The sequence below is a fragment of the Piliocolobus tephrosceles genome, chromosome 5 (assembly GCF_002776525.5).
Source record: "Piliocolobus tephrosceles isolate RC106 chromosome 5, ASM277652v3, whole genome shotgun sequence".
NCBI lineage: Eukaryota > Metazoa > Chordata > Mammalia > Primates > Cercopithecidae > Piliocolobus > Piliocolobus tephrosceles.
Window position 1 is genome coordinate 83,536,938 of NC_045438.1, and position 12,454 is coordinate 83,549,391.

General features: G+C 38.4%; 1 protein-coding gene across 2 annotated transcripts in view; it reads left to right on the forward strand.

Annotated features, from left to right (window-relative positions):
* RNGTT (RNA guanylyltransferase and 5'-phosphatase) overlaps positions 1-12,454 on the forward strand; it is a 347,371-nt gene that overhangs the window by 145,833 nt on the left and 189,084 nt on the right. For both annotated transcript variants that reach the window (XR_002730197.1, XM_023205265.1), the window contains exon 12: positions 10,348-10,416. Coding sequence is in view for 1 of the 2 variants with exons in the window: in XM_023205265.1 (XP_023061033.1) it covers positions 10,348-10,416 (69 nt within the window). In the remaining variant the exon portion in view is untranslated. The remainder of the gene's footprint in view (positions 1-10,347; positions 10,417-12,454) is intronic.

Consider the following 12,454-nt stretch of genomic DNA (forward strand, 5'->3'; position numbering starts at 1 on the left):
ACCTTTCAAGTCACGCTATCTTAAGCATATTGAGACTCTCTTTTTGGCTTTTTGGTAACTCCTCTTTTCATGGAGACTGTGCCTGACAGACTCTTCTCTCAAAGGCTGCCCATCATCGTTGCTGAATACACTTCCCAATGTTTGGTTTGACTTATAACCTTGGCCTCTCAGTTTCTTTGAAATTTTCATCTCAGCGACTTAATTTTGAAATTTGGAAATTCATTCCTTCCTATTAGTCAGTATCCTATAGTTTTAAATTTGGACATACTGCTTTGAGACAACTTCCATGTTTAAAAGCAGCTGGGACATTTCATTAGCTCACCATCCAGTGAGCTATGGCTGTTCTGTCTTCAGTGGGGTCTGGTCTTAGTCTTACGAGGGGATAGGTTGCTTTTATTGTGTACACTATCTCAGCCCACGTGGCTATTTTTTATTTCTGAGATTATGAAATTCTTTACAGTTCTCCTTACTTTCTTAAGGTGGAAGTTGAGGTCATTGATTGTAACCTTTTTGCTTAAATTTTTTTTTTTTTTTGTAAAAATGGGTAAAATTTTTTTTTTTTGCTTTTCTTAGGCGATATCTAATTCTGTTGCCCAGGTTGGAGTGTAGTGCTGCAATCAAGACTCATTGCAGCTGCAACCTCTGGGGCTCAGATGATCCTCCTGCCTCAGCCTCCTGAGTAGCTGCAACTTAGGTGCATGCCACCATGCCCGGCTACTTTTTAAATTTTTTGTAGAGACAAGGTCTTGCTATGTTGCCCAGGCTGGTCTCAATCTCCTGGCCTTAAGTGATCCTCCCACCACAGCCTCCCAAAGTGCTGGGATTACAGGTATGAGCCATTGTGCCTGGTCATTGACCTTCTTTTTTAATTAGGTATTTCATGCAGCAAAATTTTCTATAAAATGCTTTAGCTGCATCTCTCAAATATTAATCTACTCTGTTTTTGTTTTCATTCTGTTTATAATACTTTAAAATTTCCCTTTTAATTTCTTCTTTTATTCATGGGTTATTTAGAAGTGTGTTATTTAATATTCAAATATTGGGTGACTTTCCAAATATTGACATCTAATTTAATTCATTATGGTTAGAGAATATACTTTGACATGTGTTGTATGCTTTTAGGAACAAACACATTTTTTCCTGGTTTGGGTGGAGTATTTTATAAATGTCAGTTAGGTCAGGTTGTTTTATAGTGATCTAGTCTTACATATCCTCACTGGCTTTGTGTCTGCTTGTGTTTTGTAAGTCTTTTCAAGGTGTCTTTACTACTAGTGATTTTTTTTTTCTACTTGTCCAGCTGTTTGCTCAGAGAAGAGTGTTAAATTATCTGTTATAATTGAGGATTTCCCCACTATTTTTCTTTTTTTTTAGAGACGGAGTCTCGTTCTGTCGCCCAGGCTGGGGTGCAGTGGCCGGATCTCAGCTCACTGCAAGCTCCGCCTCCCGGGTTCATGCCATTCTCCTGCCTCAGCCTCCCGAGTGGCTGGGACTACAGGCGTCTGCCACCATGCCCGGCTAGTTTTTTGTATTTTTTTAGTAGAGACGGGGTTTCACCATGTTAGTCAAGATGGTCTCAATCTCCTGACCTCGTAATCCGCCCGTCTCGGCCTCCCAAAGTGCTGGGATTACAGGCTTGAGCCACTGCGCCCGGTCTCCCCACTGTTTTTCTTATCTATTTTGTCAGTTTTATTTTGAAGCTTTTTTTTTTCTTTTTCTTTTTTATTTTTTATTATACTTTAAGTTCTAGGGTACATGTGCACAACGTGCAGGTTTGCTAAATATGTATACATGTGCCGTGTTGGTGTGCTGCACCCATTAACTCGTCATTTACATTAGGTGTATCTCCTAATGCTATCCCTCCACCCTCCTCACTCCCCACAATAGGACCCGGTGTGTGATGTTCCCCTTCCTGTGTCCAAGTGATCTCATTGTTCAATTCCCACCTGTGAGTGAGAACATGCGGTATTTGGTTTTTGTTCTTGTGATAGTTTGCTGAGAATGATGTTTTCTAGCTGCATCCATGTCCCTACAAAGGACACTAACTCATCCTTTTTTATGGCTGCATAGTATTCCATGTGTAAGGCATGTATATACATTTAAGATTGTTACAGATTCTTGATGAATTGACCCCCTTTGTCAGTATGTATTTTCATTTCTAGTAATTTCTTGTTCTGAAATTCTCGTTGTCTTATATTAATGTAGTCTAGATGCTTCAGCTTTTTTTCCATTAGCACTGGATTTGACATCTTTTTCCATCCCTGTACTTTCTACCTAATGGACTCTTTATGTACAAAGTGGGCTGTTGTAGACACTATATATATAGTTGGTTCTTTTTTTTTTTTTTTTTTTTCTAAGAGGGATCTCACTCTGTCACTCAGACTGGAATTCACTGGCGTGATCTTGGCTCACTGCAACCTCTGCTTCCAGGGCTTAAGTTATCCTCCCACCTCAGCTTCCCAAATAGCTGGGACTACAGGTGCACACCACTATGGCCTGGCTTTGACTATGGTTTTGACTTTGCTTTTGACTATGATAAACCAACATTTTTTTGTATTTTTTGTAGAGATGGGATTTTGCCATGTTGCCCAGGCTGATCTTGAACTCCTGAGCTCAAAATATCTGCCTGCCTCTGCCCCTCAAAGTGCTGGCATTACAGACATGAGCCACCACACCCAGCTGGTTCTTGATTTCTTAAAAAAGTTTATTAATAATGACAATCTCTGCTGGTTGATTTTGTAATGTTGTGGTTTCTAGAAGAAATATCATTAGAATGAAAAAAAATCAATCTCCTATAAATCTACCATCTTATTACTTGATTTACTACATGGCTTGCCCTATGTTTTCTCATTTTCTTTTTTCTTTTTGTCTTTCCATCCTTTGGATTACTTGAGAATGTTCTTATTCCATTATATCTCCACTTTTTTGGCCTATTAGATATACATCTTTGTGTATATTTTAGCAGTTGTTCTAAGGTTTATAGTATCTCTTTTCACAATTTACATTTAATTTTTTTTTTTTTTTTGAGATGGAGTCTCGCTCTGTCACCCAGGCTGGAATGCAGTGGTGCAATCTCGGCTCACTGCAAGCTCTGCCTTCCGGATTCACGCCATTCTCCTGCCTCAGCCTCCTGAGTAGCTGGGACTACAGGCGCCTGCCACCACTCCTGGCTAATTTTTTTTTTTTTTTTTTTTTTTTGTATTTTTAGTAGAGACAGGGTTTCACTGTGTTAGCCAGGATGGTCTCAATCTCCTGACCTCATGATCCACCTGCCTTGGCCTCCCAAAGTGCTGGGATTACAGACGTGAGCCACCGCACCTGGCCTAATTTACTTTTAAATAATAGTATGCCACTTCATACTTGGGGTTCTTACCTCATTGCCTTTTTTTTTTTTTTTTGGGGGGGGACGGAGTCTTGCTCTGTCGCCCGGGCTGGAGTGCAGTGGCCAGATCTCAGCTCACTGCAAGCTCCGCCTCCCGGGTTTACGCCATTCTCCTGCCTCAGCCTCCTGAGTAGCTGGGACCACAGGCGCCCGCCACCTCGCCCGCGGCCTGTCTCGGCCTCCCAAAGTGCTGGGATTACAGGCTTGAGCCACCGCGCCCGGCCCTCATTTCCTTTTATACATTTTGTTTTTACATATGTTATAAATCCTACAATACATTGTTAATATTTTTACTTTAATTAGTCAATTATATTGTAAGAAAAGAAAGAGGAACACAGATTTCTTATATTTATTCTAGTTTTTAACCATTCCAATGCCCTTCATTATTTCAGTTTAGATACAGATTTAAAAATTCTTGTATCATATTCCTTCTACCTGAAAATTTTCTTTGAAAATTTCTTTTGTTCTAGCTTGGTGGAAATATATTTTATCAGCTATTGTCTGTCTGAAAAAGAATTCTACTGTGCCTTTGTTATTGAAAGGTATTTTCATTTGCTGAAGATTTTTGGGTTAACATTGTTTCTATTAATATTAGTATGTTAAAGGTGAGGTTTCGTTGTCTCTTGGCTGGTATAATTTCAGATAAGGAGTCTGCTGTCAGTCTTATTTTTGTTCCTCTGCCTGTAATCTTTTCCCCCTTCTTGCTGGGTTTTGACTATGATAAACCTACATGTTTTTTTTTTTTTCTTAAATCTTTCTTCCTGTCCTCTTGGAGTCCTTTGGGGTGTGTGTTTGTGTTTATGTGTTTAATTAGTTTTGTAGTAATTGGAGGCATTATTTCTCTTAGTTGGTTTCTTTGCTTTCTTGTATCTTTCTTTTCATTTTCACATTCCAGCCATGCAAGTGTTCTATCTTTGGCTGTAGTCTCCCAGCCCTTTGATTCTTAGCGCTGTTTCTTTTTTCCCTCTTTTTTCTTTATTTCGATTGGAAAAAGTGCCACGTACCTTTCTTCTTCAAATTTGGTGACTTTTCTGTGTCCAGTCTGTAGATAATCTCATTATCATTCCCACTGATTAACATTGTTTTCCTCTGATGTTGTGTGCCTTTATTTCTGCATTTTCAGTTGTTTCATTTTTATTGTTTCCACCTCTGCTGAAACTCCATATCCATTTATGCATGTGTTCCACTCTTTTGTCTAGATCATTTAAAATGTTATTTTTAACTTCAGGGTACATGTGCAGGATGTGCAGGTTTGTTACATAAGTAAACGTATGCCCAGGTGGTTTGCTGCACAGATCATGCCATCACCCAGGTATTAAGCCAGCATCTATTAGCTATTCTTTCTAATGCTCTCCCTTTCCCCATGCCCCCCACAGGTGCCTGGTGTGTGTTGTTCACCCCCATGTGTCCATGTGTTCTCATCGGTCAACTCCCACTTATGAGGACATTCAATGTTTGTTTTTTCATTCCTGCATTAGTTTGCTGAGGATAATGGCTTCCAGCTCCATCCATGTCCCTGAAGGATATGATTTTGTTCCTTTTTATGGCTGCGTAGTATTCCATTGTGTATACGTACTGTATTTTCTTTATCCAGTCTATCAGTGATGGGCATTTAGGTGGATTCCATTACTTTGCTATTATAAATAGTGCTGCAATGAATTTACACATGCATATATCTTTATAATAGAATGATTTATATTCCTTTGGGTATATACCCAGTAATGGGATTGCTGGGTCAAATGATACTCCTGTCCTTAGGTGTCTGAGGAGTCATCACACTGTCTTCCACAATGGTTGAACTAATTTACACTCCCACTCACAATGTGACAGTGTTCCTTTTTCAGGCCGGGTGCGGTGGCCCACACCTGTAATCCCAGCACTTTAGGAGGCTGAGGCAGGCAGATCACGAGGTCAGGAGATTGAGACCATCCTGGCTAATGTGGTGAAATCCTCTCTCTACTAAAAAGACAAAAATTACCCAGGTGTGGTGGTCCATGCCTGTAATCTAGCTATTCAGGAGGCTGAGGCAGGAGAATCCCTTGAACCTAGGAAGTGGAGGTTGCAATGAGCTGAGATCGTGCCACTGCACTCCAGCCTGGGCGACAGAGTGAGACTCCATCTGAAAAAAAGAAAATGTGTGTTCCTTTTTCTCGACAACGTTGCCAGCATCTGTTGTTTTTTTATCTTTGAATATAAGTCATTTATTTTTCCTTTGTGTATGTGTTTGTGTGTGAGAGAGAATTTTTAAATTAGACATCTTTCTTGGATTTTTTTTTTCCTATTTGAACAAAAGAGACTGAAGTAAGTATCTTTATGCTTGGTAGCAGGCGTATTTCTTTTAGTTTGTTAATAGGCTTCGTTTGTGGGTGGGGAGGGGTAGTGGTTGAATCAGCCTGTTCTATGTGTTGCTATATAATTATATCTTCAGTGCTCCAAAGAATTTATATTTTCTCAGCAGTTGGCTGCAGTTACTTGTATTTATTGTAATGCCTAGAGTATAAGAGTTTTCTCCTGGTGTTTCCGTTTCACGTGTGTAGCTTTCAGTAAGCTCTGCTCCCTTGTACCACAGAGTATTCTATTTTCATACTTCTAGTACTTTTCCCCATATGTAAACAACTATTTCTTGCCGCTCAGTGCCAGGCTTATGGAGTTTTCTTAGTTTTTCTTCTCTAGGCTTAATATTAAACAGAACCTGAGCACCTGAATTGCAGGCATGACTTTTCCTCAGTGGGTCTTCCCTCTCCCTCTTGCCAGTGAAGTTTTGCCTTGCATCTGGATATTTTGTCAGTACCGAGTCTTTCTGCTTTTTATCAATATAATATCATTGTTCCAAGCCTGTCTCCAGCTTCTTGTATAGCTGCATATGAATTTATTCCCAGGTAATGTTTGCATCGTATCAAGAAGGGTTTGGAAAGCAGGAGGGTTTTAATGTCTGTGTACAACCAAGGTGGGGCATTCTCTTGTGTTCTGCCCTGCCTGTGATCTTTCTTGTGAAGCCTGATAGAAGCCTGGGAAAAAGTTTGTATCTCTTGCATTTGGGGCTTCCAGGGATTCTAAACTGTTCCACTCACCCAGACTTAGTTTTTAAGAATTGGCCAGATGTTCAGTTGTTTTCTTTGTACTCACTTATGGCTGCCACTTCCTCTTCCTTTTCCCTACCAAAGAAGACATGAATTCATATACTTCATCCTCGTTTGGAGGGGCTGGGATTAGTTTATGTGATTGCCTACAGATGTCAGCTTTCTGATGGACATAACAAAAGTTATGATTTGATAGGCCGGGCGTGGTGGCTCACGCCTGTAATCCCAGCACTTTGGGAGGCCGAGACGGGCGGATCACGAGGTCAGCAGATCGAGACCATCCTGGCTATCAGGGTGAAACCCCGTCTCTACTAAAAAATACAAAAAACTAGCTGGGCGATGTGGCGGGCGCCTGTAGTCCCAGCTACTCGGGAGGCTGAGGCAGGAGAATGGTGTAAACTCGGGAGGCGGAGCTTACAGTGAGCCAGGATCCGGCCACTGCACTCCAGCCTGGGCGACATAGCGAGACTCCGTCTCAAAAAAAAAAAAAGTTATGATTTGATAGATTATCTGCTTTTTTATTATCATCAATGTGGAAGCAGCATTATCTTACTATTTTTCACATTGTAAATGAATAAGGAACTTTTTCTTAAACCAGCATTTTAAAGGTTTCTTCAAAGAGCAAAGCACTTTAAGATTATGAACATAGATCTATGGAATGAATGAGGGGAAAAAGCATTTTCCTGACGTTAGTCAATCAGTACTCGTAGCTTGCAGTAACATCTGCAGTTAATAGTTTCATGTATAATTTGAAGTATGCTGTAAATCAGAGACAGCAGCAGTGAAAGTAATGGAAACTGGCTAAATGACTTAAATGTTGGCTCTAATGATGAAGATACTGATATATGGAAGATGGCCATAACAAGTTTGGATACATGTTTTTTAAGAATTGTGAATAGACAAAAGGTGATATTTCTAATTTAATAAACACATTACATATATGATCTCATATGAATATATAAATCAGTTAATATAAAGTATACAATATTAATAACATTTTTAGATTTCATCTCTATTCTTAGAAAATCTTTTTTTCTCAAGAATTTTATCTCCCTTCATATTCACTTTATTCATATAGTATATGCTATAATGCATTTAAAGTCTAAAATTTTTGTTAAATATAGAAATGGGGTCTTGCTGTGTTGGCCAGGTTGGTCTTGAACTCCTAGCGCCTCAAGCAGTTCCCTGCCTCAGCCTCCCAAAGTGCCAGAATTACAGGTGTGAACCACTGTGTCTGGCCAAGTCTATAAAATTTAAGTGGCTACTGGAGGACCTATGTATTTAGGAACTTGCAGAAATCTTTGGGGCATTTGTTTCAGAGAGTCATAAGACTTTATTTAGTTATCTCTTTATTTTTAAAGTCTGATATAATCTGTTCTGAGTGATTTTACTTTACTGTCTGAATTAAAGCTAGTTGCTTATGTCTGATGACCTCAGTTTCCTTTTCTGGAAAATTGAATAATAATTCAAAACTTGAGAATACACATCTCATAAGGAGTTATGTATTTTGAATGGTATGTTAAGTACCAAGCACAACACTTCATGGTAGGTCTTTGATACATGACAGGTGATATCATAAATGTTATGTGTCAAGTGAAGAAAAAAATATTGTCTAGAATAATGCAGGGAAGCTCCTATTTTGACCCATGAATTTTCAGTCCTTTAAATACTCTGATTTATAAAAAGAGTAGAATAAAAAATGAAATTACTTTCATTTCTGCGGCAGGCAGCATCATGTTATGTAGAGTCTTGCTAACTGGCTAGTTTTTATTGTTACTTTATACTTTATATACAGGCATGGTCCATTACATGAATTTGAGAAGTTTGGTTGAAGAATGGAAGCACCATCTTAACTTGCCATAAATGATGTACCTACAACACAAGTAGAGCAAATGAAAGATTGAAGGTTACATTTTTTTAACCTTTTTTTTTTTTAAAAGAGATTATTGTGGTATTTGATTTTTATTGCATCATTGCTCAGCAGAAATGATATGAATTTAGCAAGTAACTTTTTTTTTTTTTGAGATGGAGTTTCAACTCTGATATCCAGGCTGGAGTGCAGTGACTCACTGCAACCTCCACCTCCCGGGTTCAGGTGATTCTCCTGCCTCGGCCTTGTGAGTAGTAGCTGGGACTACAGGCACGCGTCACCACACTGGCTAATTTTTGTATTTTTTAGTAGAGATGGGGTTTCACCATATTGGACAGGCTGGTCTTGAACTTCTGACCTCGTGGTCTGCCTGCCTCGGCCTCCCAAAGTACTGGGATTACAGGTGTGAGCCACCACGCCCAGCCAACTTTTTCATCCTTCAAAACTGAAATTCAATGAAGACTATCCCCCAAGCCTCTGGCAATTACTGATCTAATTTCTGTCTCATTGTGAGAAGGGAACATTACAATTTTAAGGAAATATAGATATTTAAACTCAAATTTGAACTGCCCTCAGTTTAGAGAAATTATGGATTTTGAAGGATGAAATGGCAGAGAAGATGAAGTCACAGTTTGGGAGGAGAATCACAGATTTTTATTCCAAGTGAAATATGTACTTGAAGTTTTGGTTGTTGCTTTTGGAAAGCAAATCTTGTAAGCTTAAGCATAGTACTTTGAAGAGTGTGTGTGACAAAAGGGATGTATAACACACAGCATATCCAAAAATTTAGGAGACATATTTGAATCCTAGAACTATCCTTAATTTTCTGTTAATTGGCCAGATTCTAGATAACCTGGTGTATGGGAGGGACCTGGTGGGAAGTAATTGATTCATGGGTGCTGTCTTCCCCCATACTGTTCTCATGATGGTGAGTTCTCATGAGATCTGATGCTTTTATAAGGGGTTTCCTGCTTGACACTCATTCTCTTGCCTGCTGCCATGTAAGACATGCCTTTGCTCCTCCTTCACCTTCTGCCATGACTGTGAGGCCACCCCAGCCATGTGGAACAGCAAGTCCATTAAACCTCTTTTTCTTTATAAATTACCCAGTCTCAAGTATGTCTTTATTAGCAAGCGTGAAAATGAACTGATACACCTGGCTCTGTGAAAGTATGTTTTGTTCTCTTCCCCGACATGCAGATATTCGTGTTTCAGGCCTCCATCAGTGATATACATGTTAAGTTCTTCAAAATAATAAAAATCTGTGAAAGAGATGCATTAAAACACGTAGTAAGTCAGAATTAATTAGAGGATATAGGGTCTATAACTCTGTTGATACGGCATTGAAAAAACTGTTAATTGTATTTTTTACTGTGTATTCTTTGCAATGAAATTCTCTGCTTGGAAAAATGTAGAAAAGACACAAAAAAACCAAAGTAAGATTAAAATCGTTTTCTAAGGGTTCTTGGAAAACACAATGTATTTTTGGATTATAATCTCCATGTTTCAGCTGGTTTGTGGTTACAAATTTTTGCCCCCAAGCAAGTGTCTTTGTAGCTTTGGACTATAATCTTCATGTTTGAGCTAGTTTGTAGTTACAGATTTTTGCTTCTGATTTTTTTGTGTGTGTTTATTTTTTATTCCTTTTATCTATTACTTTCCAGAGTTTCTACTTTCACTTTGTTTTTGCTTCTGTGTCTTTCTTCCTTTTGTGCTGGCTTAGGAATAGATTTAAAAATATGTTTTCAATGCTTTATTCATTATTTTGGCTGTTGTACTTAGGACTATTGTTTAGAATATCTAGCCTGGCAAGGAATGGAAATTTTCGTGTGTGTGTGTGTGTATTCAGATCTTAGAATGTATTAACCTAGATTCCTTTAGACCTATCCCTTTGTCTTATTTTGTTTTTCAGTTCTTATAACTTATATATTACATTTTTATAAAGCCTAGCGAAACATTTAAATACTTTTAAAGTGATTATTATATTTTTAAAGAATACATGTGTATTTATTTTATAGCTACTTGAAGGAAATTTTGCCAAAGAAGTGAGCCATGAAATGGATGGACTTATTTTTCAGCCTACTGGAGTAAGTTCATTTGTCTGTGTGTGTGCATTTGTCTGTGTGTTTGTGTGTGTGTGTGTACACAGATATACATATATATACACATACACATATATGCCTCAGACTTATTTACTTAGAATTGATTACTGCTGTGATTGCTACTTTTCCTTAAAATAAATTGCTCATTATGAAAGATTTTATTTATATCTAAATACATGTAATACTAAAATAAGCACCTGTTTTTCACTCAGCTTACGAAATAAGCATTGTTGGTCATTACATATCAAAGAAACCAGTCTTTTAATATAACTAGTTATTAAAAAATAATTCTCTACCAATAACATTATATAAATGTTTATTTCCTTTTGTAACTTGGTATACTTTTATGTATTAATCTCTCTAAAACTTCATTTTGCTGTAGTTTACTGTAGAGTAAAATTCAAACAGTTGTCACTACTTGACAAAAAATACAACTTTTGAATATCTTTCCCATATTAACTTTTTGAAATGCACTGAAGAACTTTTACCAACTTAATGGTCGAATCATATATTTGAAGTAAGTTGTATTTTACTCTATAGCAGGTTTTTTCAACCTCAACCACTGATGTGTTGGGCCAAATAATTCTTTGCTGTGGGAGCTGTCTTGTGCATGGTAGGATGTTTAGCAGCATCTGTGGTCTCTACTCACTAGATGCCAGGAGCACCCCTTTTACCATTTGTGACAAGCAAAAATATAGTCTGACATTGCCCAGTTTCCTCAGAGAACATAATTGCCCCTACTTGATAACCCATGTTCTGTAGGGCAGTGATTTTCAAAATGTGGCCTATAGAGGAGGATTAGCACCATCCAGGAAGTTTCACAGATGCAACTCAGCCCCACACCTGTTGAGTAGAAACTCTGGGGATAGAGTTTAGCAGTTTGTGGGGTTTTTGTTTTTTTTTTGAGATGGTGTCTCGCACTCTCGCCCAGGCTAGAGTGCAGTGGCGCCATCTCAGCTCACTGCAAGCTCCACCTCTGGGGTTCATGCCATTCTCCTGCCTCAGCCTCCTGAGTAGCTGGGACTACAGGCACCAGCCACCATGCCCGGCTAATTTTTTATATTTTTAGTAGAGATGGAGTTTCACCGTGTTAGCCAGGATGGTCTTGATCTCCTGACCTTGTGATCCGCCCACCTCGGCCTCCCAAAGTGCTGGGATGACAGGCGTGAGCCACCACGCCTGGCAGCAGTTTGTGTTTTGACAGGTTCCCCAAGTGATTCTAATGCATGTTCAAGTATGAGAGTTACTTACTCTATAGGAAAGAGTTTATTTCTTGTGCAACCACCTCATCATATGGTGCTTTTTTTCTTCACCAACTCTTCTTTTAGTAATTATAGTATAAGCTAGTTGAGAATTTATCTATGGAGACATCAGACTGGGTGCCTGGGGTAAGAGAAAGGGAACAAATAATTTGAACACAGTTAAATACCGTACAGGTTGAATATCTCTAATCCAAAGACTGATATGCTATAACATTTATAACTGATATGCTATAACATTTATAACGTTTTGAGCACTAGCATGATGCTCAAAGAAATGCTCATTGGAGCATTTTGGATTTTTGGATTAGGGAGGCTCAACTGGTAAGTATATATAATGCAGATATTCCCAAATCTGAAAAAAATCAGAATCCAAACCACTTCTGGTCCCAAGCATGTCAGAGAAGGGATATTCAACCTATGCATGTAAAGCATTATATATGCTTTACATATATAATAAATCTCTGCTAAAATGCAAATTTGGAGACAATGTGATGTGTGATTGGCATCTATTTGTCTTCTAGCTCCCCTTGCCAAACAGAAAACAGAAAAATCTTATCTTCTGTGTTTGAGGGAGGAGGAGATGGAGGAGCACTAGAGGTTAAGGATGGAAATGGAAGAAAATACTATTTTAGGAAAAATAAAGTTGAATCTTTTAGTTCTAACACATTCCAGTCTCCCTAGATGGAAAGAAGCAAAGTCTAAATATAAAAATGAATTCAGAAAATTTCAGTGTGTGAAACTCATGGTTCAGATCTGTGCAT